General features: G+C 37.6%; 6 protein-coding genes across 13 annotated transcripts in view; 2 read left to right on the top strand and 4 right to left on the bottom strand.

Annotated features, from left to right (window-relative positions):
• Nucleotides 1-4,157, top strand: part of LOC103410089 (NAD-dependent malic enzyme 1, mitochondrial-like) — a gene marked incomplete at both ends in the record, with an annotated part of 31,351 nt that extends 27,194 nt beyond the window's left edge. Inside the window, 1 exon segment of the mRNA NM_001328766.1 lies at nt 4,128-4,157.
• On the bottom strand, nt 449-1,135 carry LOC103438961 (uncharacterized). The gene has a single exon (XM_029104851.2). It carries the CDS (start codon nt 1,133-1,135, stop codon nt 449-451), a length of 687 nt encoding a protein of 228 aa, XP_028960684.2.
• LOC103420605 (phragmoplastin DRP1E-like) lies at nt 1,611-8,525 on the top strand. Its single transcript, XM_008358662.4, has 15 exons — nt 1,611-1,945; nt 2,238-2,301; nt 2,397-2,504; nt 3,070-3,171; nt 4,641-4,691; nt 4,782-4,843; nt 5,364-5,454; nt 5,565-5,629; nt 5,934-6,128; nt 6,263-6,382; nt 6,470-6,540; nt 7,104-7,329; nt 7,459-7,509; nt 7,594-8,019; nt 8,119-8,525. The coding sequence occupies exons 1-15, from the start codon at nt 1,808-1,810 to the stop codon at nt 8,245-8,247; spliced, it is 1,899 nt and encodes a 632-aa protein (XP_008356884.3). The 5' UTR covers nt 1,611-1,807; the 3' UTR covers nt 8,248-8,525.
• A 1,884-nt stretch (nt 8,526-10,409) lies between these two features.
• Nucleotides 10,410-16,211, bottom strand: LOC103438950 (RGS1-HXK1-interacting protein 1). 8 transcript variants are annotated; one of them, XM_029105498.2, is made up of 10 exons: nt 15,920-16,211; nt 14,936-15,215; nt 14,478-14,544; nt 14,284-14,361; nt 13,867-13,919; nt 13,152-13,235; nt 11,406-11,458; nt 11,256-11,320; nt 11,087-11,145; nt 10,410-10,755 (listed from the first exon to the last, which is right to left on the bottom strand). In XM_029105498.2, the coding sequence occupies exons 2-10, from the start codon at nt 15,173-15,175 to the stop codon at nt 10,666-10,668; spliced, it is 789 nt and encodes a 262-aa protein (XP_028961331.2). In that variant the 5' UTR covers nt 15,176-15,215; nt 15,920-16,211; the 3' UTR covers nt 10,410-10,665. The 8 variants fall into 8 exon arrangements, with proteins under 8 accessions (XP_028961331.2, XP_028961333.2, XP_028961334.2 ...); XM_029105500.2 differs by having other exon boundaries at nt 14,936-15,203; nt 15,920-16,109; XM_029105501.2 differs by having other exon boundaries at nt 15,964-16,103.
• On the bottom strand, nt 15,273-21,087 carry LOC139197669 (uncharacterized). The gene is made up of 9 exons (XM_070825613.1): nt 20,430-21,087; nt 19,986-20,207; nt 19,718-19,871; nt 19,407-19,513; nt 19,213-19,277; nt 18,979-19,104; nt 17,299-17,416; nt 15,964-16,090; nt 15,273-15,339 (listed from the first exon to the last, which is right to left on the bottom strand). The coding sequence occupies exons 1-9, from the start codon at nt 21,085-21,087 to the stop codon at nt 15,273-15,275; spliced, it is 1,644 nt and encodes a 547-aa protein (XP_070681714.1).
• A 3,460-nt stretch (nt 21,088-24,547) lies between these two features.
• On the bottom strand, nt 24,548-27,381 carry LOC103438949 (haloacid dehalogenase-like hydrolase domain-containing protein Sgpp). Its single transcript, XM_070824592.1, has 4 exons — nt 27,220-27,381; nt 25,654-25,768; nt 25,383-25,537; nt 24,548-25,138 (listed from the first exon to the last, which is right to left on the bottom strand). Exons 2-4 carry the CDS (start codon nt 25,663-25,665, stop codon nt 24,955-24,957), a joined length of 351 nt encoding a protein of 116 aa, XP_070680693.1. The 5' UTR covers nt 25,666-25,768; nt 27,220-27,381; the 3' UTR covers nt 24,548-24,954.
• Nucleotides 27,382-27,467: the final 86 nt, after the last annotated feature.

The raw sequence follows: 27,467 nt of genomic DNA on the forward strand, positions 1-27,467 counted from the left end.
TGTGATTCGTGGCACCACTGTCCAGGATCCAAATACTTTCGGTTCCTTTACAGGAAAAAGATAAGGCTTTACCTGAAAGTTCTTCATGACTAGAAGGATTACCGACTTGATTGGCAAATGATGATTTGTTCTTGTTCAACATTTGAAGGATTTGCTTGCAATCCTCTTGAGAGAACGAGAAATTGGGCAACATCTCTTGCTTGTTACTTTGTGAAACTTGATTCACTTTTGAAGAAAAAGGACGACTGCTTTCCGTTTCTGTGGCTGCTTTCCGTTTTCGACAGAAATCGAAGGTGTGACCTTTCCATCCACAAAAAGTGCACTTGAGATGTGCACGACAGTTTTTGGTGATGTGATTGGTTCTATTGCACTTTCCACATCGCATCTCTTTGTCTTCCGGTGTAGGTTCTTGCGACAAATTCTTCACTGCAAAGACAACAGCCTCTAGTTATGTACTCTTCCCATTGGAAACCTCTGCCTGGCGTTTATGTCGAAGGACCAACGCATATGCCTTGTTCATCGTAGGCAGTGGTTCGAGAAGAAGGGTATTGCTTCGAACCGTAGCATACGATTCGTTCAATCCCATAAGGAACTTCATGGTTTTCTGAGTTTCAACATATGCGTTCATCTCATTCTTTGTTCCACAACTGCATGCTAGAATGGAACACAAAGTATCACGTTCATCCCATAAACTTTTAAGTTTAGTGAAGTAAGAACTTACACTCATATTGCTTTGGATGCAATCATGGATCTCGTTCTCAACATGGAACAGCTGAACTATATTCACATGTGAGAACCACTCCTGCAGATCGGTCCACATTTGTCGAGCATCCTTGTAGTTGATGACATTCCCTGAAATCTCCTTTGACATGGAGCCTAGTAGCCATGTCTTGACCAAGTTGTTACAGCGATTCCATTGTTGCAGCTCCTCAGAATTGTCCTCACTTGGTTTGTTGATTGTCCCATCAACAAAACCAAGTTTGTTCTTGACCGTTAAGGCCATACTCATGGATTGAACCCATGTGCTGTAGTTGTCTTCCACCAATGGTTGTGGTACGAGGATTGCACCAGGTTGGTCCGAGTGGTGGAGATAGAGTGGGTGGTTGGGATTTTCCCATTTTGAATGAGAAGCCATGCCTGGAATGGTTGACCTCGTGACTGCCTTAGAGCTTGTGTTTTGTGGTTTTCCCAGATCACAGCTCTGATACCATATTGAATTTCAATGTGTATTTGATACATTCTAACAATTACAAGATGAAACTTATATATAGGGAAAAAAAGAGGACATAAGCCTAACTTGCCTAACTTGCCTAACTTACACAAAGAAAGTTGACTAGCCTAACTTCACTAGTCATCCAATACCATTGTTCCAACATGTTTATTTCATGCATTTTAACAGATATCGATATATCTCTACAGGGTACCGATTTATCTACCAGAATCAAATTCCATGGTAGTAATATTGGCAGAGTATGGTGTTCCAAAATGAAGATGAATTCAAAATTTGAAAATTTGGAAGGATTGCTTTTGAGCGAAGACCACTCATCAGTGGGTCCCGCCATTTGCCACAACGGTGCCCATCCGGTTCGACTTCGAACCCATAACACATCATTCATTAGTTATAACTTATAAGTAGAAGGAAGGGAGAAAAAGTCTGTTATATTTTGACCGTTCGAATATTCAGAGAGAGAGAAACAGAGAGCGTCTTTCCAAATTCCCAAGTCAAGTTCTGCTGCTTTACTGATTTTTCGATTTCTCAAGGAGTAAGCGAAATTAGGGTTTCGAATCGAAGACAAAGGGAACTGAGATGACGACTATGGAGAGCTTGATAGGGCTGGTGAATCGCATACAGAGGGCGTGTACTGTGCTCGGTGACTACGGAGGCAGCGATAGTATTTTTTCCTTGTGGGAAGCTCTGCCCTCTGTCGCTGTCGTCGGCGGCCAGGTCTGCCTCTCTCTCTCCCAACCACCTTTAACTGATTACGTCTCGTTTTATTGCTTGAATTTACTGTTTAACGAGGTTTTTATTTTTAACGAGAAATTTTGAGAAAGTATGGAACTTTTTTGGTAGAGATTGATTGAATATTGCTTTTAGTGAGAATAAATAGCAATTTATCTGTAAAGAAGCAAAAGTAGAGATGATATTTTAATTGGGCTTTTCTTTGGGAACATGTGGGTATTTTTCTGATTTTTGTTTCCCCTTTCGTTTTTTGAACATTTGGTACTTGTGAGAACAGAGTTCCGGGAAGTCTTCGGTTTTGGAGAGCATTGTTGGACGTGACTTTCTTCCCAGAGGATCTGGTTCGTTCACAACTTTGAGTGTTATTGAAATTGTTTAATTTTATCTTACTTGACGTTCGATTATCATGATGGTGTTGTTTTTGGTATGATTTCAGGGATTGTGACAAGGCGGCCTTTGGTGTTGCAGCTACACAAGACAGATGAAGGAACCCAGGAGTACGCCGAGTTCCTTCACCTTTCCAAGAGGAGATTTACTGATTTTGGTATGCAAATTATTCTCTCTTATGTTTCCTTCAAATTTGTTTAGATTTGAAGGTAGATAGGTGTAGTAGATATTCACATGTTTAACAATGAAAAGTCGATTACTTTTAGCTGGTAAACAATAGGTTGTGTACAACTGCGTAGTTCTCCAGTTGACCACCTTACTTGTAGAGAGCTGGAAATTTGACAGTCGAGTCAGTGAGTATACTGTTTGGATTTGGTCCACCTTTCTTGAGCACCTCTAGTGATACATTTATTTTGAGTTTAGGTAGAAGCAACTTGGCAATGTGATTGCCATGGGAGAAAATGATTTACATTACAGATAGATTTTGAAATTAAAAATTGAATTTATATTTAAGTTGGTTTTCTAATGAACTTGTTTTCCAATTTGGCTTTGTTTTTAGGACTAAATATTAACTTGTGCACAAGCTCTTGACATGGCACCTTAGATCTTGACTTGACAGTTGCTACATTTACTTGGGAGATGTTACATTTTCCTTATGAAATTGTCTATTATTTGTTGAAAGGAACTGACAACCAAACTTTTATGTTGTCGTCTCTCTGCAGGCATGGTTCGAAAGGAAATTCAGGAAGAAACTGATAGAATAACAGGAAAGACAAAACAGATATCTCCTGTTCCTATCCATCTCAGCATCTACTCCCCTAATGGTATGCTTTCCATTACCGATCTTTTGGTTGTTTATTTATAATCTAAAGTTTGGATACAGTCATTGGAAACTTGTTGTCCAAGTAGCGAGCCGTAAACTTTTAAAGCTTGTAGAATTTGATATTACTCTTTTGTGTGGGTGCCTTTTGTGGGTTAAATTTTTTACAATTTATCATCTTCGTGCTTCTGCTTAGTTGTATTTATAATTGTAATTTGATTGGATGTTTATTTCACATGTCCACCTCTAAAGAGAAATTTGTTACAATTTGTAATTTTTCTGCTTCTGCTAACCTGATTCTTGAGGCCACATTTATTTGACTATACATGGGAAAGGAGTTGTATTTCTTTTCCATTCCATCTCTTAAAGGAATGGAATTGGTATTTCCAATTCAAGTCTTTGAAACAATTTTTAGAATCAAAGGCTAGGAATGAAATAAGATTGAACACATTTCCCAGAATGCCCTTTTCCTTCAAAGCATTGAAAAGGTCAGATGAACACAGTTTTTGCTCCCTCTGTTCACGAAAAGATATAAACAAAAAACAAAGTAATATCTAAAAGAATCATTGACAAACATTGATTAAAGGGTAAAAATTCATTGATAAACAGATGAGAGAGGAGAGTTACTTTCTCATCACAAGATAATGTTGGTAAACTGACCTAAAAATAAATAAAATACTAGTAGAATATAAAGCTAGATCCAGAACAAGCCATAGCCAATAATAATCGGTAGGAAGGATGGACGGAAGATATATTTTAGTGAAAGCAAAGGAGAAGCAAAATTTTGCGAAAGCAAGCAAAATATCTTGATTTGGAGATGAGATTGGGTTAAATTTACTAGTGGGTTGATGAAGTTAAATGAGGATTTAACTGATGAAGTACCAACATATGCAGCTTTGGATTATGCACTGGAGAGATAAAGCTGTAGGGAGGGATAGGAGTAGCACCAGCAAGCTTTTGTTCCATATTTCTTTGAATATTATTTTCATTTTAATCGGTGTATATGTGAATGACTGAGTGCATACGAAGAAATTTTTTGTTACGTAAGCAAACGGAATGGAAATATGGGTGTCCCTGTCAGTATTGCAATTCAGGTTGCGGGGCAGAATTGCAGTCAATTCCGTGGACCTCATTCCTTTCTGAAATATTAAAATGTAGCCAAAAAACAAATTTGGGTTGAACAGAAATCAATCAACTTCCGTGCAAGTATTCCTGCATAACAAATGCGGCCTAAGAGAAATATGTTTTTATGTCGGAGGAAAATATATTTGTAAGTTCACTTACTTGATATTTGCAAATTAAGCAATAGAGTTTTGGGGCACCTTTGATAACTTTTAGGTATTATTACTCTTAATCTACTTTTCCTTCTCTCGCTTTTATATTTCACTTTTCCAGAGAGGAATGTTGGGGTTTTATTTTACATTATCAATTTTTGTGTTCGTTTCCATACACTAATTCTTGATCTCCTGGCAGTTGTCAACTTAACCCTAATTGACTTACCCGGTCTGACGAAAGTTGCTGTTGGTATGTTTTATTTCCAATGCTGATTGAGTATTGAATTGCATGATGCAAATTTATTTATCAGTCATCAACAAGGACTCTTGTTGTTTTCAGAGGGCCAGCCTGAAAGTATTGTTGAAGATATTGAAAACATGGTTCGATCTTATGTTGAGAAGGTAAAGAATCATTATGAAGTCATATATAACTGTCATGGGAGTTTTGAAGTCACTGACTAGTCATTATGCACAGAAACATTGATGTAGTATGGTGTGATTGAATTATGTTCTAAATACTAATTTATAGATATTGTTCGTTATACAACTTAATTCTGTGAGTGGAATTAGATTTGGTAGAGCAAATAGTTGAAGCTTGCTGGTCTTTCTCACTACTGAATAGCTTTGTCAAGAGCTGTAACTTTTTTGTGTTTCAGTTTTATAGAATCATGCTGGAACATTGTCTATTCGTCACTGCTTTTATTAACTTTGTGGCGATCTATTTATTTATGTATTTGGTGTTATTTTTACTTCTCATGCCCTTCAGGAGTGAGATGAGATCCGGTTTTGCATGAATGTCAGAGGTTGGTCGTTGATTGACCTCTTGCATTCCTGCCACATAGGTCCTACTCCTGAAGTTTTTACTATGAATGTCAATAGTGTTCTAAATTCTATCTAGTTGATGAGTTTATGCTTATTGTAGCCTAATAGCATTATACTAGCAATATCTCCAGCCAACCAAGATATAGCCACATCAGATGCTATAAAACTTGCTAGGGAAGTTGATCCAACAGGTACGCTCTATTTACTCAAGTGTAACCATTTCCCCCTTTTGACTTGTGCAGTTGTCCTATGGCTCCTATTGCTTGATTTTGTCTTCTCCTATATCATTTTCTTTACGCAGGTGAACGGACATTTGGGGTGTTGACAAAGCTTGATTTGATGGACAAAGGAACTAATGCACTGGATGTAAGATTTCTCTCCATCTTTCTTTCTTCCTTCCTATTTCCTACACAGCTCACTGTTATGTAAATGACTTTTAAAACAAGTGAATTACATTAATACTTTCCAATAGTTGAGATCGGGCTTTTAGCAAGTTGCATTTGCATTCAAATGTAGAAGTTTTCAATGATGCTATAGTTATGTGTTCGTATTTAATGGAAGTGATCCTTCAAGCCTAACTGTGGTTTTCTTTACATTTTCCTATACTTTGTATCTGAAACAAAGAAATATGTTCAAATATAGTTTAAAGTTCTTATGTCTGTCCACATAGGTTATTGAAGGAAGATCCTATCGCCTGCAACATCCTTGGGTTGGAGTTGTGAACCGTTCACAAGCAGATATTAATAAAAATACAGACATGGTTCTTGCAAGGCGCAAGGAGCGCGAATACTTTGCAACCAGTCCCGACTATGGGCACTTAGCTAATAGAATGGGTTCTGAGTATCTTGCAAAACTTCTCTCAAAGGTATGACTCAATTGCATATATTTGAGTTTGAATATCTTTGTTGCAATTGAATATATTTTGTTCCTTAAAATAGGTATCATTTTTGTTGCTTAATGTAATAGGGTATCATTTTGATGGATTGATCTTGTTTGTAGCATTTGGAGACTGTGATTAGGGCTCGAATACCAAGTATCTTATCTATGATTAACAAAAGCATTGATGAACTTGAATCCGAGTTGGACCATCTTGGTAGGCCTGTTGCTGTTGATGCTGGGGTAAGCTGTCTTTATCTGCGGCACTTGATCATAAATTGGATGATCTTTGAGCAATCATGAGTTTGTGACCAAGAGTTTGTATTTTAGGCTCAATTGTACGCTATACTGGAACTCTGCCGTGCATTTAACAGGATTTTCAAGGAGCATCTAGATGGAGGGTAAGATCGACTTGTTTTAACTTCATCCCTTCAATGTATGCCTTTTTAAGTTTTTGGGGATTGTTTACCTAATGTTTGCGTCTTTAGTTCCCAAATCCTTAGCAAAATTGGCATAAGCTGAATTTTCTTTAGATATGATTGATTCATATGATTGTAAATTCCATGCGGGTATTCTGTATTCAATCTAGTGTGCTGGACAACCCAATGCAGGTGATCTAAATCTAACGTAGTGTGCTTACTTAGCATTAGCTCTTTTGGCTGGTTCTGATATTTAATACGAAACCACCTCCGACTGTCAAGGTTTGAAAATTTGTTAGTAATTGGGTTCCTTAGGTTTTGGCTTCGGGTTGGTTTTAGTAGTTTTTGAGGCACCCTTTCTCTGCTGGATCTGGGAACCTTGGTGGTTGCATGTGCTGGATCTGCGTAATACTCTGCTTCACAGGGATTTATGATGTTAAAGTTGTATGTAGTATCATCAGATGAATTTGTTGATTTCTTTTGACCAAAAAAACTCCCTGCACTACTGTGGTTTGATGATATCTTTGTTCATTTTGTCGTATTAGACGGGCTGGAGGTGATCGGATTTATGGTGTCTTTGACAACCAACTGCCTGCTGCATTGAGGAAGCTTCCATTTGATCGACATCTTTCTCTGCAGAATGTAAGGAAAGTGGTTTCAGAGGCTGACGGTTATCAGCCACACTTGATTGCTCCGGAGCAAGGTTACCGCCGCCTAATTGAGGGGTCACTGAGTTATTTTAGAGGGCCGGCTGAAGCTTCCGTGGATGCTGTAAGTTATCCTTTTTTTCTTTACACTCTATTATTCTGGGTTTGCTATAAGTGTTCTTAAAGTTCGTCTAGTCGTCCAGAACTTTTGATCACTCTTTTTTCTCTTACTGACCAAAAACCCACACCTTAGGTTCACTTTGTCTTGAAAGAACTTGTGAGGAAGTCATTAGCAGAAACTCAGGTACGGAATTTTGCTGTTGGTTATAAAGTTTAACTGGTGTTCTTTGAATGAGAAAGGGGCATGATATTGATATTTGTAACTCAGGAATTGAAGCGCTTTCCGACTCTGCAAGCTGAAATAGCTGCTGCATGTAATGAGGCCTTGGAAAGGTTCCGTAATGAAAGTAAGAAGACAACTCTTCGATTAGTGGACATGGAATCTTCATATTTGACTGTGGATTTCTTTCGGAGACTTCCACAGGAAATGGAGAACACCGGAAACCCAGGAAACCCGGGAAAGCCTGGTTCAACACCAGCGGGAAGGCCTGGTACAACACCCGCCCCTGCCCCTGCCATGGACCGCTACTCAGAGGGCCACTTTCGGAGGATAGGATCAAACGTATCCTCATATGTGGGAATGGTGTCTGAGACACTGAGGAACACAATCCCCAAGGCCGTTGTTCATTGTCAAGTCAAAGAGGCTAATACGTCGTTGCTGAATCACTTCTACATACAAATAGGGAAGAGAGAGGTACTCTCTTGTCTTACATGCAATGTTTTGATTGTTTGGACCCTAACAACTATTATTGCTTGTGTTTTATAATTGTTGTTGCTTTGGTTTGTGTTTCAGGCTAAGCACCTTTCCCAGCTGCTTGACGAAGATCCGGCGTTGATGGAGAGGAGGCACCAGTGTGCTAAAAGGCTAGAACTGTACAAGTCGGCAAGGGATGAGATTGATTCTGTAGCATGGATCCGCTGAGATGGATTAATGTTCAGAGACTTCATAGTTACTGCTGCTGCGGATATACGAACACGATCACGATCACGACCACGACCACGACCGAATTTGTTGAAGTGTTGTTGTATGTAGTTTTGTTGTTGAACCAAATTCTGATGGTTTGGGATTGGGGATGTTGAATTGTTGGTCAGATTAATTCTGGTATTTTGTTTGATTGCTGTTATTATAGTAATCTTCTGTACATATCTAAAACCTATGTATTCCACTCCTTATATAATATATCAGATTTATTATTATTATTATTATTATTATTATTATTATTATGTTTGATTGCTGTTTTTTGTTTGAGAATATGCATATGTATGCATTACATGCATATATATATATAAACTTGTTACGAAATTAGCAACCTAAATATTAAGCTATTAATTACACGTTTTAAACTCGCAAATGCACGAGATTAAACACATAGTATATAAAGCAAGTACGAGATCATTTCCACAAGGATTGCACTAATAGGTATCTAGGTTATGATTCCTAAGAACTTAAATTAATTTATTCACAAAACTAGCAAACATGCACATAAAGGTTTCACAAAATAGTTTGAGATGTCTTAAATTTAAAAGTATAAAAAAGAACGTAGGCAAATAAGAGTAATTGGCAATAAGGGTTTTGAAAACGATGTTTGAACGGTTAGGACTTCGGTTTCCATCTCTAATCTTTTTCGCCTAAATAATCGGTACACATGATGATTCAAGACAATTTAGATGTTTAACGTTTGTCAACCTAAAGGCATGGTATTTACTCTTTAAGCTATTGATTTCCCTAAACAACAAATTAGGCATGGTTGTTTACACTAACTTTTTTTCATTCTCCAAGTATTTAGCATGGTATCTACTAAGCTGCACTCCGAGAAAGCATAATACAATGGAAAATGACAAACACGCAAATCCTAGAACATTGTATCTATTCCAATTATTCGTGATAATTAATTCCAACAACCGTAGCTAGTTCTCTTGTTACTCGGCATAGGTACAAGACTTGATCATCTAAATTTATCAATGTAACAAACTCAATTACAAAGCTATTCTATGGTGATCAATCATAAAATAACTCAATAAGATTGGAATTAAAATAGGAATTAACCATTAAAGAATCAACAAATTTTCTTGTAACAAAAGTGTATCGAAAATACTCAAGGAAACATGATTAGGACTTCAACCAAGTCCCAACTAAAGTACTTAGTAACTCATAATGAAGTTGGCTAGCAAAAACATTAACAAGAAATAAAGAGAAAGAAAGAACTCTTTGATGATGGGGATGGTGCGACTGCCACTTCTTCATATAAGAAGCCTTTAAGGGAAGAGATCCTCATTTTTAATAAAAAATGGGACATCCTCCTGACCATTAAATTTGACTTTAATGAAATTCTGTGGTTGAGATTATGTGGCCTATGATTTAATCTCAACCACAGAATTTTATTAAAGCCAAATCTAATGGTCAAGAGGGCCTGTATATATATGCAAACTATGCACGCTCGTAGGGTGTGCTTGAGAGGAATAAGGATCCTTTCCGGATCCTCTTTGTGAGGATTCTAGAGATCCTTAAATCGTGCCCGTTCATCATACATTGTGCGATATAAATCATTTTAAATATTTTTATTTTAAATTAAATATGAATAGTACTTGACAAAAACTGACCGTACTATATACGATGAATGAACACGATTTAAGGATTCCCAGATCCTCATAAAAAAAGATCCAGAGACGATCCTCCTGGGGTTGAGAGAGGTTATAATGGATTTACTTATCTTTTATTTAATTTTTAAATAAGACCTGTTATGTTTCAATTTGAGGAGGTAGTGTTCTTTGAACATACACAAAATTATGTATGCATTTCTTTTTTTTGGTCGAATACACAAGATTATATATATAGGGAGGAATTCCTACTACGATTAGGATTAAATCTAGTAATTGCATCAAATGCATGAGAGACACTCAAAACTCTGGAAGAGAAATATGCGAGGCTACAAATGGAGTGCTCAAGTCACCGCACCGGAAGAGAGGATTTTTCCATTTCTTTCAGTTCAGATACTCAAACATGGACAAAGTGGGAATGACCTAATGTTTGATGTTTGAGAGCATTAGACTTTGATAATGGTCAAGATAAAAGCTAAGAACTCGTGACTCCAACAAAAATTTAGTGAGACTGCCCGGCAAGTTGGGCAAGTTTTGTTGTTAATTAACAAGCCTGTGGTTCAACTTATCACTCTCAAACTTTTATCTCCATAGTCCTAACGTGACGCTGACATTTGTAGTCTTGAGCAATATCGCCTTCTACAAAACTCATGAGCACGGATTGCTCCAAGTACTGCAGTTAGTTCAATTATTGACACTTTTGATGAGGTACATTCTAACGACGGAATGCAGGTGAGAATTCTCAGACTGAGATCCCATAATTGCTAATTTTTGTGACCTCCTTTGACAAAGCATTCCTTTCTTTCTTTGCCTCGATAGCTAGTTTGGAAACCTGCAAGCGAGACAACCCAAGATTAGCATTCCTGTGCAAAGTGCATGTGAAATTTGCAACAAGGAATTTTTATACAAACCAGTGGATAAGCAGAAACATGGGACATGGATGGAGAAATTTCTTTTTTCTATCTCATCCACTGTCTTTATTTTCAGTGAACTGTCTATGTGAGTAACATGCTTTCCCAAGGTGATAAACCTCTTCAAAGATCCGTTTTCTTTAGTGGATTTTGTATTTATGAGTTTTAACTTTTAAGTCTTTAAGATATATGTTTTCGACTTCTGGATAAGGAAGAAATGAATAAGTGCAATACTATGATCAAATAACTCACTTGTGACCGAAACACAGCTGCTTCTCTTCTGGGAAGCTCTCCAAGGATATCTTTCAAACCTGATAGAATGAAAAAACAATGTTCAAGCAACAGAAACAAAATGTCTCATTCGCCTCCCCTTTTAACTGCTTAATGTTATCAAACTCTAGAGTCAAAAGGTTTTGCATACCTGCTGCTTGTCTTTCAGCCTTATAAGCTGAGCGAATCACACTTTGGATTTGTTTCCCTGTTTGTCTGCAAATAGAAATTTGGACATAAAAAGTAAGTGCTACGGCAATGGGAGTGAATTATAAATTGCTCCACTTTTATAAATGCAAACCTGAGTTTTGTCCTTCCCCTTGTCGATTCCTCTTCAGCATGTAATGCCCGCTTCTGAAAACGATAACCATACCCATGAGTTCAATTTCTAGATATGCTTCCTCAGATTAAACACGATGAGCACTAAAAGCAGGCTAGAAACTCAGAGCAGGAAAGGCAATTTTCTCTGTAATCTTTATTTAGTCTAATTAATTTTGCTTCTTTCATGATCATTGCAGGGTTTACTTCTTGTCCTTGACTCATTCATTTATATCAATATTCAAACAAATTAGTTTCTCACAATCAACTCTTCAGTTTTTGGGTTGAAGTAGCTCTTGCAATTCAAATGATACTAAACTGCTTGCCCAGGTTAAACCTAATGTCACTCCAAGAAATGATGACCAATCTGACTGCCTGAACTAACATTACAATAATTCTTTTCTCACAGCTAGCAGCCAAAGTCTTCGAAGAAGCTGTTGCCTACTGATGCATGCCTACAAGACATTAACTAAATGGCAAATGCATATGATTAGCACCCTCGGAATACCCCACTAGAACAACTTCATAAATTTGTCACGTTACCATATCAACCCCTCCCTGCCCTTCCAGGTCCCAAGGTAGACAGACAAGAAACTGGGCGCAAACTATTAAACTGGGCATAATAGCATTCTATTATTCAAGCAATTAATCATCCTTTAATTCTTTTAAGAATTATTTTTTTCCCCTTATTAATGCACAAATATAATCCATTAACCAGAATGTACGTCTGCCTTTTGAAACTACTTCATCCTTCAACTTCAAGTTACATCATCTTCACGTGGTTAATTTCTTTCTCATGTTAATAGAAGAATGATTCCATCCCCCTCATTTTGTTAAAGCACAATATCGATCAGGACATTCCACTATGCAAACACTTTGCTTACCCTTCCTTTCTTTCCCTTCATTAATGCAAAACCTACATCTTTCACCCAGAATGCAAAACCTACATCTTTCACCCAGAATGCAAAACCTATTTTCGACTCAAGTTTTATATTTCAATCATCCATCAAATTTTCCACATGTTAATAGAAGACTGATACCATCCTTCTAAAGTTGTTACAATAAAGTTTTTCTTGCACATTAATTCATAGGCTGCCCTTGGAAAAGGAAATCTTCCCCATTCATTGTCAGGTGGCATATGAATGATCAGATATCTACCTCAAACTTTAATGATGCTCATAGAAAAATCTTTAACATTTATTCTCACAATTTTTCAGGTGACAATCAAACCTTTGAACCCAAAGGTTTTCCAGTTTGTGCATGTACAGTTCTGTCAGAGTCAGTGGCTGCCTTTTGGTACCGTTTAGCTAACTACTCAGGTAGACTGTTCAATTGGCACTTCTAGTTGCTATTTCTCAAACATCTGATATGGTAAATTCAAAGAGAAAATGAAAATTTCAAAATCATCCCAAGGTTCTTATGCCAATGACAACCCTATGTTTGCTAAATTTTGGAGCTAAAGAAAAGCAACACATCTTATTTTCAGGAAAAAACTATTTTTCTTGTTGATTATGCTACTCGGTATTCAATTCATACATCCTAAACTAGTATGGACGTCCAATATTCTTCATATATTTCCTTTGCAAAAGAGTTTCTCCGATATAATCTATATCAGTAAGAATTCCCTTGCACAAGGCACAAACGAGCAACAGATTTTGTAACAGTGAATGACTATGTGTGTGTGTGTGTGTGTGTGAGAGAGAGAGAGAGAGAGAGAGAGAGAGTTCACCTCTAATTTTTCACTTTCAGCCTTTAGAAGATCAATTGAATGTCGCAACTCCTTAACTTTGGCATCAGCTCTAGAAAGTAAAGACTGCACAAAGAAACAAGTGCTGAAGCAATCCCCATGTATGATATTATGCCTATGCATCATGTGCTTGCTAAAATACAGTTTCATGAGTTTTAAGCCTTGTTTTCTCGCATCATGCCACAAAAATCTTTTGTTAACTTAGTTGAATTGTTGTTAATTTTTTCCTATGAAATTAGTTTCTCACATAAACTTCCCTTCTTAAATGCACATTATACTGCCAACTTTTGGGATTATTACCATGTCACCTTAATTGGCTCTAGAGAACAAAGGTCTTCATGGTTCTGACTTTTCTTCCCCTCACCATGTTCTTGTTTTCTTTGATACATTACAAATAAGAGTAATAATGAAACTACCTAAATATTGGACAAAAGAATGCTCAGACTGTTGGAAACAAGTTTCAGAAAAGGCCACTAACATTAGCTAGCTGGTCATTGATCATAAAAATTGACGTACGAACCAAGTATTGCCAGAGTATGGAATAATAAATATCATATTAAACTCTAGTCATCTCTTGGTCATTGTCACATAGCTACACAATGCACTAAATATGAAGATTCACCTCTTTCTGAAAGGTGTTGGTGATTCTAACAATGCAATTGAATGTGTCTTTAAAGTTTAAACAGTCCATGCTTACCTCTTCGCTCACAAAAAGGCGCAAGGCTTTGTGGTACAAGAGGCGTCGTGGTCCTGCAGGTAGACACAAATAAATAAATAACTAAAAATTGGGTAATGACCAAGGATTGATACTTGATATTAAGTAAAACTTTTTACATCTTAAATTGTGATTAGATCTACAATGTAGTCCACATACAGTACTATCATGGAATCTAATATACTAAAATTGCCTGCTATACAACTTCAAGTGTTGCCGGTCATCTATAATTAGTAGCATCCATGAGATTTAACATCTCAGGTTTTCTTAGATTAGTTACCTACTAGAGTAAGTACTAAAGGATAACGTTATGTGGACTACGTAGCAATCAAAGTTTGAATGCACGCAACCATTCAAAAACCGATAATGACAGAATCTGCCGATGAAATTAATGCATACTTTTCAGAAGCAGAAACCCCAATCCAGTTGCAACTCCAGCTGTAATCATGGGATTTGAAGCTGCAACATGAACACCCTCTGCACCAAAAAAGTGTAAATATAAACTTCTAAAATAATCAACAATGTAAACAAAAAGAAATGGGAAACTCTACTTTCGTCTTCTCAAAGGAAAAAAATGATAAACCAACAGTTACCTTTAATCTTCCCAAATAAAAGTTCCTCGTAAGCACCACAATTAGATTTGATATCTTCCAGAGAGTTCTGCATTCACACATTCAACTCAAATAAGTATAAACTCATCATCAACTAGAACTTTCTCCAAGTAACTAATGATTCGTGTGTGTTGACGGAAAATAATGCCCAAACGCAATACTTTCGGCATGGTGCAAATAAATTCTGAATTATCGGAATCAACACTATGCACAAAACAAGACACAATTACAAACCACATTTCTTTTCACAATTTTTTCCTCATAAAATTATAAAATTAACAATCTAAACTTTTGAAAGTTTCATTAACTATTAGATAATCTAAATTACGTAATACAAAGTGAAAAAATAAAAAACTTTTGTTAGTTCCCTCTGTGCCAAGCAATCTCAATTACCAAAATTTGTAAGCTCAGCAAAAGTTGAGGGGAATTTGTCTCCTTACAATAGTTTGGCTGAAATGAGCGGCGGAGGTTGCTCGAATCTCGGAGAGACGTGACCTAGAAGCTGCAATGGCGGATTCAAAGGTTTCTTCAACGTTCTTCTGGTAAATCCGAGCCTGCTCGACGGCATAGTCGACCCACGGTGTGGTGAGTTGGTCTAGGGGTTGGGGACTGTGGCTTATGGAATTGCTGTGTGATAGGGTTGGATTCTCTTCCGACGAGGTTTCCGGCACCGTCGCCATTGCTGATGCAGTCGAGCTTCTTCACTGTCTTAAATTAAATCTATCTCAAACACTGATTAGTACAACAAATTACTCCAAAATATTGAAATATTTGAAACTAAATTACAGAACCAATATCTAACGAAACCCATAGATCTACCAAACACTGGATTCGAACAACAGATCTACAGAAAATTAAAACATGAATAACTTAAAGAGACAATCTGGAAATAGTAGGAAAAAAGAAACATTCTGGACCGCAATATTTTAAAAGAAAATTAATGAAAATGAAGAAGCTTTAGCTCTTCCTCTCCAGTAACTCTTCAAAACCAGAGATTGCAAAGTAAGAGACTTTCGGCTAAAAACCGCAAACCCACACTGTACCCCAGAAAAGCAAGCAGAAACAGAACTCATTTGCAAAGCAGAAAAAAGGAATTGTACCCCAGCATTGTCTCACAAATAACCGGAAGTGCAGATAAATTGTCACATAGAATATATGAGGAACATGAATATTTTCAAAACCAAGCTTTAATACCCAAATAATCAGAAAATAATGAAATCACAAACCCAATTATACCCAAATAATAATCAAATCCCAAACCCAATCGGAAAATAATCAAATCCCACATTAATACCCAAATAATCAGAAAAATAATCACGATAAACTCCAATTGAAATCAGATGAGCTCAATTCACGAAATTATCCAGATACAAAAACCCAATTCACGAAATTATAGAAAGAGAAAAGGGAAGAGGCATAATTACCGAAACTATAAATCGGGTTCAAATGGGATGGAGATCAGCCGTACCCGATGCTTGGTGAGAAGGGTCCTGATGGCCCTGGTTTCTTAGGATGCAAATCCAGAGGAAGGAGCTTCTTGTACTGATGAGAAAGGGGCGGCGATAAGAGAGTCCCGCGCGGGGATTTTGTCCATCCTATACGCGTTACACTAACACAAATTTAAGATTAAATTTTAAAATGACGGAAATTGAAATAAAGGGATTTTATTCTTTAGAATTTGTAAATTTTGTTGTTTGGTTAACTTAAAAGAACAATGGAATTGAAAACGAAATTTGTTATTTTTAAATTCTCAATCATAGAAATTGGAAAATGACACATATATACATGAAATTTAAACTTGGAAATTGGAGGCCTCAAATTATAAGTTTTTTTTCCACGCTGAAATTCTAAATTTCTATGTTATAAATCCAAATAAGGGAATTGGTGCATGTCAATTTATAAATTCTGACTTTTATCTAAATTCCAAGTTTATTTCTCTCATCCAAACATATTGTAAGGTTGTGTATTATTAAGATTTTAAGGGGTTTTAATTTTTTTTTAATGAATTCATGGATATTTAATTAAGATTTTAAGTGGGTTTTCGAAAAATTAGAATTTTCTATAGTTTTTTATATCATTTAAATTAAATATTTGTGCCTTTTTTAAATTTAATTAAAGAGCTTTGATCAATAATCATTTTTATTTTTTAAAATTAAAATAATTTTTTAATTTATCCTTTTATCTGCATGATGCACTTTTTCTTATTTAATGGAGATATTAGTAATTAAACTATATATTCTCTTCTTCCAAATATGTTTTTTTCGACCATAGTTTTTTTTTTTTGTTATGCAAACATTTAATATTATTTCTTTTTTAAATGGTTTTCTCTTTTTCAAATAGTTGGTGATCAGCTTTGTGTAATTTTTTCAATTTTTTGTGAAATTTTTTTTTTTGTTGTTTTTTTTTAAGTATGATTGTTGACGAATTATTATTAGGTACAATACATTACGTATATATTATCTGCGGGTATGTTTGAATTTACAAAAATTATTAATTGGTCTGTTTATTTGTAATTTTGGTACGTTTGATTTGATACATATTGTTAATATTCATACATTATTTTTATTTTGGTACGTTTTGTTGATGCACAAAACCAGAGGTCTTGTAACAACGTAAATCCGACCGTGAATCTGCAAGTAATGTAAATAACACAAGATGTATCGTGGTTCACCCCAAGATTTGGGCTACGTCCACACAGCTTATGCATTTATCTGTGAGGGAGAGAGAGTTTGACCAATGCTCGAATGAAAACTATTATTGTAGGCAAACTCCATCAAGTCTAGCCGATCATGCCAGGAATCACCAAATTGTAATACTGAAGATCTCAACATATCCTCCAACGTCTGAATAGTCCTCTCTGATTGCCTATCAGTTTGAGGATGATAAGCAATGCTATAAAGCAATTGCGTACCAAAAGCTTCCTGAAAAGCCACCCAGAATTTAGAAGTAAATCTTGGGTCTCGATCAGAAATAATATTCACTGGAACTCCATGATACTTCACAATCTTCGTAATGAACAACTTAGCCAATTTATTCAGAGGATACTTCTCCCTCACTGGAATGAAATGCGCTGACTTGGTAAGTCGATCCACAATCACCCAAATACCATCAAATCTGTTTCGTGTACGAGGAAGTTTATACACGAAATCCATGGTTATATTTTCCCATTCCCACTGGGGAACGGGAAGTGGTTGCATTCGCCCAAATGGCTTCTTTCTTTCTGCTTTAACTTGCTGGCAAATAATACATCTACTCACATAATCTGCAATTTCCCTTTTCATACCCGGCCAATAATAAAATGGTCGAATGGTGTGATACATTTTAGTTCCTCCCGGGTGCATCGCATAAGCTGAACAATGCGCTTCATCCAAAATTTCCTTCTTTAATTCCTCATTATTCGGAACATACATTATGTTTTCCTGCATAAGCATACCATTTGATTCTCGAATTCTGAGGTCTTTCTTTTTCCCTTCACTTCTTAATTGAATCATTTCCTGAATTTCCTCATCCACCATCTGAGCTTCGAGTATACGATCCACCAAGATTGGCCTGACTTGAAAACTAGCAAGAAAAGCTCCACTTCGGTGTTCCAACTCCAACCTTACTCCAGTTGCCCTCAGTTCAGCAAGAAGAGGAACACGGCTAGCATATAAGGCATTGAGTCTACCTTGAGGTTTCCTACTCAGTGCATCAGCTACCACATTAGCACGACCCGGATGATACTCAATAGTGCAGTCATAATCACTTAACAATTCCATCCACCTTCGCTGACGAAGATTAAGATCATGCTGAGTAAACAGATACTAAAGACTCTTGTGATCAGTGAAGATCTTATACTTCTCACCATATAAATAATGCCTCCAAATCTTCAAAGCAAAAACAATGGCTGCCAATTCAAGATCGTGAGTAGGATAATTCCTTTCATGATTTTTCAACTGTCGAGAAGCATAAGCAATCACTTTATTATGCTGCATCAAAACACATCCCAAACCATTCAAGGAAACATCACTATAAATCTCAAAATTACCGCTATCATCAGGAAGTATCAATACTGGAGCATGAGTGAGGCAATATTTCAATTGCTGGAAACTCCGCTCACAATTTTCATCCCACTCGAATTTAACATCCTTCCTGGTCAACTTCGTTAACGGCAAAGCAATCATAGAAAAATATTGAACAAACCGTCGATAATAACCTGCTAAACCAAGAAAACTTCGTACCTCAGTGACGGTTCGAGGTTGCTCCCAATTCTTCACCGCTGCTATCTTTTGAGGATCAACTTGAATTCCTTGAGCCGATACAACATGCCCCAAAAATGCCACTTCAGTAAACCAAAATTGACATTTACTGAACTTAGCATACAACTGATGCTCCCTCAATTTCTTTAATACCAAGTTAAGATGTCGGATATGATCTGCTTTAGATTTAGAGTAATATCATCAATAAAAACAATAACAAATTTATCAAGATATTGCTAGAATACCTCATTCATCAACCTCATGAAAGCTGCAGGTGCATTAGTCAACCCAAATGGCATAAACAGAAATTCATAATGTCCGTAACGAGTTCGGAAAGCTGTCTTAGGTACATCTTCCTTTTTAATCTTCAACTGATAATACCCGGATCTCAAATCAATCTTAGAGAATACACACGCACCTTTCAGCTGATCAAACAAATCATCGATGCGAGGCAATGGATAACGGTTTTTAATCGTTACCCGGTTCAATTGCCTATAATCAATGCATAATCTCAGAGTTCCATCTTTCTTCCTCACAAATAATACTGGGGCACCCTAAGGTGACGAACTAGGTTGAATGAAACCTTTATCAAGTAATTCTTGCAACTGAATTTTCAATTCTCTCAGCTCAGCAGGAGCCATTCTATAAGGAGTTAGAGATATATGGTCAGTACCTGGAAGCAAATCAATAGAGAATTCCACCTTTCTGTCTGGCGGCAACCCCGGCAAATCATCAGGAAATACATCAGGATAATGTCTGACCACACCAACTTCTTCTATACTAGTAGGAACAACATCATTTAACACCACATGTGCTAAATATCCCTGACAACCCTTCGATAATAATTTCCTTGCTCTTATGGCAGAAATAACACCATGTCTCACCCCACTTCTTTCGCCCACAAAAGTAACCTCGGGTAGTCCAGGACGATAAAAAGTAACTGATTTACCATAACAATCAATATGTGCATGATTATAATGCAACCAATCAGCTCCTAGAATCACATCAAAATCCACAATATCTAACGGAATAAGATCAGCTGACATAACCACGCCCTTTACCATCACTGGACACCCAAGATACACACTATCAACATAACATTTATCTCCTCTAGGCATGGCAAACTCTAAATCAAATCCTAGAGGTGAAGGGTGATGTTAGGTCATTTGAGCAAAAGTATGAGAAATCACAGAATGCGTAGCACCACAATCAATCAAAACCTTAGCAAAATGACCAAGAACATTTAACGTACCCATGATCAAGTCTGGATGGTTATGAGCCTCTTGCAGTGAGATGTGATTAACACGCCCCTGAGCTTGCTGTCGTCTACCACGACCTCTACTGCCTTGATTACCTCGTCCCTGAGAAGTACATCCCTGGCTTGGCTGACTAGGCTGCCTAGATGATCCTGCACCACCAGTAGCAACTTCCCCCTGACGGGGCTGACCTCCTTGATGCCACTGAGATCCACCAGCTGGCATAGACGAATAAGAAGAATAACCCCCAAAGTCCTAAGAATACCCTGCCTGAGGATAAGGCTCCTAGGGATACTGATAAGGTCCGGGAGCATACCGAGCAGCATCCCCCTGGTAGTGGTAGGCACCACCACGACCCGACTGGCCATAACCGCCTGGTCCAAAGCTCTGCTGAATCGGCGCTGGAGGTGGCATAATGGTCTGCTGCGGTCTCTGCTAACCCTGGGGACACTGAGAAGCCCGATGTCCCATTTGCCCACAAGTAAAACAAGCACCACTACCTCTCCTACACTCACCATGATGACGGAAATTACAACGGCGGCACCACGGAGCGCCAGAACCACCAGCACCACCAGAATCCCTCTGCCTTTGAAATCTAGGCCCACCAGAAAATCTACCACCACCTCTCCTCGGGCCAGTAATACTATATCCACCACTAGAAGAACTCGAACTCGCTCCACTCTTCTTAAAATTATGAGTCTTACGAGGTCCCGGAATAAAGATACCCTTACCTTTATCATCCTTCTTCTGACCATCATTCTTGTCCTCGTCATCCTCACTCTCACTGGGAAGATTATCAGAGTTCTCCATCCTAACCAAAATCTCGAAAAACTCATGGTAATCGGCGCAGGGAAGTGCACTGGCAAAGGTACGCCACTTTCTCTTAGTTCCCAATTTGAAATGTCGAAGCATCTCTCCCTGATTACCAGCTGTATCAGGGTCGTAGCGAGACAAATCAGTAAACTTTTTGTAGTACTCATGAGCTGTCATATTCCTCTGTTTCAACCGAGTAAATTCCTGTTTCTTGCGATCAATATACTCTGGGGGGACAAATCTTTTCTTGAAATTATCTTTAAATACCTCCCAATCAGATGCCATAGCTGGGGACATAAACTGCGTTTGATTCCTCCACCAATTTGCCGGCTCTCGACCCAAAAACCAGGTAGTGGTCTCTACCCACCTATCAGCCGGAAAGTTCCCCTAACTTTGCATCACCTGAAACGTCTTTTCAATATGATCTAGCCATTTCTCTGCCCCCTCATGACCTTCATCACCCATAAAACGATCTAATTTCAAATTGTACATGGTCTCCAAGGGTGTCCTCTGAGGTGGGGGAGGAGGACGAATTACATTCTAAAAAGCCTGAGCCATTGCTTCCCCCAACTGAACGATATCCGAGAAATTAGGGTCAGGAGTACGGCGGGACTCCCTACGCTCTCTACGAGGCGGCATAATTCTGACATAAAACATCAAAAGATCATTAAAGCATTAACAATTATACAGGACTGCAACCTAAGCTCTGATACCAAACTGACACACCCCGACCCAGAGGATCAAGGCGTGCTGGCCGTTACGTGAGCGTGACGTAACCAAAAGTGCGACACGGAAGCAAGATATAACAGAATATGAAGGAATTTAAACCAATCTCTAGTAGAACAACCTACTAGAATAAAAGGATGAGTTATAAAGTAACACATAAATTCAGAGCATAGGTTTAAGTGCAGTCAAGTAGGATTAAAATAAAAGTACATCACCCGCAGGTGAGTCCTACATGTAAAGCGTCTGTCAGAATGCCGAAAAAAGGACGTCGAGAGCCACCAACCGCTAACTAGAACCTGGAGGGGCACAAAACAAAGATGAGTGGGTCAGTAAAACCAAAGATTTTCCAAAACATTTCATTTAAAACATTTCTAACCCCTCACTGTAAAACCTGTATACTTTCCCAGAAAATAGTATATAAACGTATATATATACACATCAACAAACTCAGCTCACATCCACTAACATAACATCTTAGAAATGATATGCCATGCCCAAAATATAATCAGAATGCATCAATATCAATCAGGTGAAATAATAAATCAACCGGAGATCCTACAATGGTCCTGTAAGGCTGATTTTAAAGCTCAACATCCCACTCAGCCGGAGTCACCACAGTGACCTATACGGCCCAACTCTGCACGTCACTCGGAACTACATAAAGTAGTATGTACGATGAAAGGTGTATAATTACGCTCTAGTGCTTCTCTCATCAATCATCAGCGCGCATAACTAAGGTCACCCACTAGTCGGAATCACATCTAGTGATCTATACGACTAGCATGTCGGAACCCTCACATGGTCTGTACGACATCCACCTACTTGGATCCAAGACGAGCGTGCGGTGTGGTGAATAACAATATAAGCACTAACACCTAGGTGCAGGTTATGAGCTTTCAATGCAATTCATATAAAATAACTCATCTGAATAATAATAAAACTCACATGTGCGTCCACCACGTCAATTCACATATATATGCATCAATTATCAAACTAATTATCTCAACAATTGCATGCATGGCAAATTAATTCATAATTTTCATATAAACGCATTTTCTAGGAAAAACAGTTGTATATAGGTAATATGAAAACAAAACTGTCCACTCACTGATAAGTCGATGGGTCGTAACCCCCGTGACGTCCCTGGATACGCTCGTCGTCGGGATAGGTGTCACCTATATGCGAAACAACTATAAAAACGTTAATTTAAACACATAACCAATAATTCGAAATAACTTCTCATACAATGCTCAATTTGGGTATATGAATATACCACATCGACCTACTCGACGTCGAGAAATTTTTAGAAAATTTTTTGGAGGCCGCACGCGCTAGGACAGGCACGGGGACACGCGTCCCCACGCGCACCATCCCTAACCTCGGGCTCGCCGGACTGAACTTTCCGGCGGCCAGTTTCCGGCCAAACTTTGAACGTCTCGTTCTCCTTCGTTTCTCAACCATTTTCTTCGTATTTTATACCAAAATGAAGCCCCAAACATGTAGAATCACAATACACTATTTTTAAGCTTCAAAAACAACTAAATCTCACCGGAAAAATTCAAGCAAAACCGGCCAAAACCAAACCTCGTGATCCCGACGTCCAAATCCTTCAATCGAAGCACTCCGAGCTTCCTTGGGACCTCACTAAGCTCACTATAAGCTTAGAATTCCCTGAAATACAACATTTCACGTGTGCATGAACAGTGACCAAAAATGGGGGTTTCGGGTTCACGTGAAATCGAAGGTTCCACGTCCTAAAACTAGCACCAATCAACTCAAAACATCACAAGGATGAAGATTCTTACCTTGTTTGCTTCGATCCACTGAGTTTTGGGGGGTTTTGGGTGAGGCCGTACAATATGGGTGTGAGAGAGAGAGTGAGTCGAGATGGAGGAGAGAGAGAGAGCTACGGGATAGAGAGAGGGAGAGTGTGAGGGTTTAGATTATCCAACATTAAATCCTCACCCTCCATCATCTAGTTCCCTAACCCAAATTATAAAACTAAAATTTAAATCCCAAAAATTATATAGAAATAATTCACATAATGTCACACACACGTACCTTAGCCCCCGCTAAGGGTAAATCCGTCATTTTGACTTTCCCGACAAAAGTTTCGGAATGGGCTGTGACAAATAGCTTCTAAAATAATTCTTAAAATTGATAATATATGAAAATGAGTGTCGAAAATCTATGTGGTATTTGCTTTATAATTGTGTGAAAACTTCTGTTACATCCTACCGTGGCACATAATTGGGCTTCAGAAATCTAATTAAACATTATCATTGAGAACTTATGTATATAAATCTAGCTTCTATAAACTTTGTTTCTTGTATGTATATATTTTTAAAACATTTTAAATACCACATTTTATACACCACCAGCATCGCAAAACTAAAAAGGATACGAATACCAATGCGTCCTAATCTCTTATCGGCAAGCGTCACACATAGCAGGATCAACATATTTCATGAGGATGTCTCTGTTCCATAATACTATAATCTATACTGGCTATTAATAGAACTTGTTTGTTAACTAAGATTTCATGAAATTACCATTTTAACCTCTCACCAAAATTGAACAAAAATTAAAAATATGTGCAATTTAGTAGTTAGATGCAACATAAATTTTGATGTTTTTTCACACCAACCTCACAACCATGTAAACAATGCATGCCCTATTTAAATAACAAATAAAAAAAGAGGGCGTGCCATCCACACACCATTTTTTTACTTCTCACACACCCTTCGTTAATTTTTGTCATTTAATCTTCTTCAATTTATCCGATCAGACGACCAAAAATTAAAAGGATGAGTGAAAAGTAAAAATAAGTGGGTGCATATCACACCCCTAAAAAAAATACGCCCACATTTGAAGAAACTGCCCATCATTGTGCCACATTTCATAACTTTTATTTTAAAACTAATCACACTTCTTAATGAAAAAAATAAAAAATGAAACGAAATTATTCACACACATTTGTGAGTGTATGTGCTAGTGTCTATAAATTAAGCTTTAAACCTTTTGCTACTTTATCATTGTTCTTTGGCATTGCCATATCAAGTTGTAAGTGTTGTTACTCTGCCTTCCTCACATTCTCTTCCAGTGCTTCCCACAGTTTTGGGTCGTCGAAATCTTTAACAACGAAAGAGGCTCCGGCACTAATCAACGCTTCCTCGGGATTCCTTGTGCCTAAACCCACTACCGGCATTCCGGCTGATACTCCAGCTTTCACTCCTGAAACAGAATAACCAAAAATAGAACAAAGATTGGTGCAAGGTATGCCAAAATTTAACTGGAGATCAAATGCTATTGTTAATGGCAAAGCACAAAGTTCTGAGAGCTAAAACCTCAAACGATGAAAGCATGCTCATTTGACAGTTTAAGCGTTTCAAGTGCTGTCAAGTAAGGGTCGGGAAATGGTTTTGCTCAAGCGCATTCCTCTCCAAGAAGAAGAATTTCAAAGAAATCTGTGAGCTTCAACTTTGATAATATTAGCTCGACATTTAGTCTTGAAGCATTTGTTACTGCAGCCCGTCTCAAGCCTTGTTTTTCAATCCATTGGCGTAACCTATCCAGGCCCTTAACAGGTTCTACCTTTTCAGAGACCAATCTGCAACATATCACTCAGTAAATCAAGCTGAGACAAGAGATAGGGTCCTTATATTTGAAAGAAATAATACCACAACTTGATAAGGAAATAGAATTCCCTATTAGTCGAGGAAGACTGTAGTTATACAGTTTAAGATAATTTCCTTCCATCTACAGAAGAAGTAGAACAAATAATACCAAAGCATTATCTACCAAAAATGTATTTGATAATAAGCATGCAGTTTCGTGACAATTTTTGAATTTACCTTCGGTACATGGTTTCCTTATCTTGGAAAAACTGTCTTGCTCTTTCAATATCCCAATTGGGAAAAAGAATACCACAAAGATACTCATTATGTCCTCCAGTTATCTTCTCACTGAAGAATTCCTCAGTGATAGGAACCCCACCATTAAAACCTACCTGTGGTACACCAAAGAGTGAGTCGGAGAAAAATGCTAAGTGTGTTTGTGCATGTGTGTGCGCGCACGGGCATGTGGATGATAGAGAGAGAGGGAGAAATAAAGAGGGAAGCCTACTTCTTGAAGCATTTCATGGTAAGCAAAATAATGGAAGGGATCTGAATCACACAATGTTCCATCAATATCAAATAGAATTGCTTCTAGAGGAGCGACACAAGCTAGATAAGATTTTCTGCCATCAAATAATGGAAGGTGATTACGGCAAGCAATCAAGTGACAAAAATTGAAGGTACAAAGAACGTGACGAAACTAAGATGCTATGTCTAGTGGCTCGTCTAATGAAGCACAATTGTTTGTTCTAAAAGTAAATATACTTCCTGTTAATATATATTGTGGTTAAAAATCCTAAATGCTAGATAAGATATTATAACTTTCTTGTCAATTTTGGTGACTATTAACATTTCACAAATTGCATGCATAAAGTACTCTTAATTAAACTATGGATATTATAGGATGCAGAAAATTATCGTAGTGCTAAGAAAGATTATGAGCTTTTGACCTTTTGTCCTGCTTAGCGTTTTCTCGATTTTAAGCTATACTAAGTTGGCAAAGTAAAGCTGATAACAAGTAACCAGAAGACAAATAACTTTTCTAACTTGTCACTGTGACCATAAGGCAAATAGATTTGCGATCAAATTTCCTCTTAGTCCCAAGACCAAAGTCTGAAGGGGTCGAACGCTTTGAACGAATAAGAATGAACATATTTGTTAAGGTAGGATAAGGAACAAACTTTTTGAACTGTCTATTATATCGACCATCGATCCCCAAGTCTACCATTTGAACTCCAAAATAATTTCACATATCATATCAACCATCGGATATCAAGAACCTTTTAAATACTTAGACAGACACCATCCCCTAACCCAAACCACAACAAAGAGGAAAAATAAAGGTTTTAGTTAGACAGTTCAAACACCAGAAAGCTTTGCATAAAAGTTCAACACTTAAACATCAACCAATGTCTCAGAAGACTATGATCAGGCACCTAAATGTAGGTGAGGCACTGCGAGTTCCCGGGAAAAGGCTGATGCAACATGCTCAGCTAAGCAATTTGCCCACAATCCTAAAAATGTAACAACATTTGACAATTTTGTTTGCTGCTTTGTTCAGAATCTGTTGAGAATGAGTCACACATTGATAGGAGGAGGGACGTTGCATGGGCTTAGGCTACTCTCTATATTGCCAATTGGTTTTATGGTGGAACCTCAACTTTCTTCATGGCACATTGGTGAGAGGAGGGACATTGCATGGGCTTATAAAAGATTGGGCAACCCCATATTGCCAATTGGTTTTATGTTCAACTTTCTTCAGAATCAAGATTAGAATTCGTAAGAACAATGCTATTCTCACACACAATTGATTCCTGTAAACCGGAATTCAAACTAATTCACTCAAATTAAGCTTATCACATAAAATGTTCATAACTTATGAACAAGGACAGCAATCACTCTTAAATATATAAATTTTGCTCAACCATTATACCTCCATGTAGCATTACGAAAACTCGAACAAACACTGCTTCATACAACATCAGCAGGAAATTATGCTTTGCAGAAGAAACTTAGATACAATGCTTCCAGGAGTAAAAATAAATTTAAGAAAGCAAGAAAATAAAAGAAATACCTATCGAGTGGATGAGCATTTGACGAATGGGACACCACTGATAGTGAGGTTCATCTGAATTGAGTGGGGTTCTGTGTGTGATTTGCACTTTTATACAGATGGGTTTTGGGAAAGTGGTGAGAACGAAGAAGACGAGAAGAAGGAAGAGCCAGCCCATAGTATGGAATGTGACATGAGTTCTTTCCACTACTATTTATTTTAACAAAACTAATGAAAATGGTTTGAAAACTTTGAGTTTTAACAATAAA

Source organism: Malus domestica, chromosome 07 (assembly GCF_042453785.1).
Source record: "Malus domestica chromosome 07, GDT2T_hap1".
In the NCBI taxonomy this organism is placed as follows: Eukaryota; Viridiplantae; Streptophyta; class Magnoliopsida; order Rosales; family Rosaceae; genus Malus; species Malus domestica.

Coding starts and splice junctions, on each gene's coding strand:
- LOC103438961 (XM_029104851.2), bottom strand. CDS start 1,135: ATGGCTTCTCATTCAAAATGGGAAAATCCCAACCACCCACTCTATCTC.
- LOC103420605 (XM_008358662.4), top strand. CDS start 1,808: ATGACGACTATGGAGAGCTTGATAGGGCTGGTGAATCGCATACAGAGG. Junction 4,844..5,363: donor TTCGATCTTATGTTGAGAAG/GTAAAGAATCAT, acceptor TGCTTATTGTAG/CCTAATAGCATTATACTAGC. Junction 5,630..5,933: donor AAGGAACTAATGCACTGGAT/GTAAGATTTCTC, acceptor CTGTCCACATAG/GTTATTGAAGGAAGATCCTA.
- LOC103438950 (XM_029105498.2), bottom strand. CDS start 15,175: ATGGCGACGGTGCCGGAAACCTCGTCGGAAGAGAATCCAACCCTATCA. Junction 14,545..14,935: donor CTCATTTCAGCCAAACTATT/GTAAGGAGACAA, acceptor GTGTGAATGCAG/AACTCTCTGGAAGATATCAA. Junction 11,321..11,405: donor AGGGGAAGGACAAAACTCAG/GTTTGCATTTAT, acceptor TTCTATTTGCAG/ACAAACAGGGAAACAAATCC.
- LOC139197669 (XM_070825613.1), bottom strand. CDS start 21,087: ATGGCATCTGATTGGGAGGTATTTAAAGATAATTTCAAGAAAAGATTT. Junction 19,514..19,717: donor GTGATTCTAGGAGCTGATTG/GTTGCATTATAA, acceptor TGTTCCTACTAG/TATAGAAGAAGTTGGTGTGG. Junction 19,105..19,212: donor ATTATAGGCAATTGAACCGG/GTAACGATTAAA, acceptor GGGTATTATCAG/TTGAAGATTAAAAAGGAAGA.
- LOC103438949 (XM_070824592.1), bottom strand. Junction 25,139..25,382: donor AAGGAAACCATGTACCGAAG/GTAAATTCAAAA, acceptor GATATGTTGCAG/ATTGGTCTCTGAAAAGGTAG.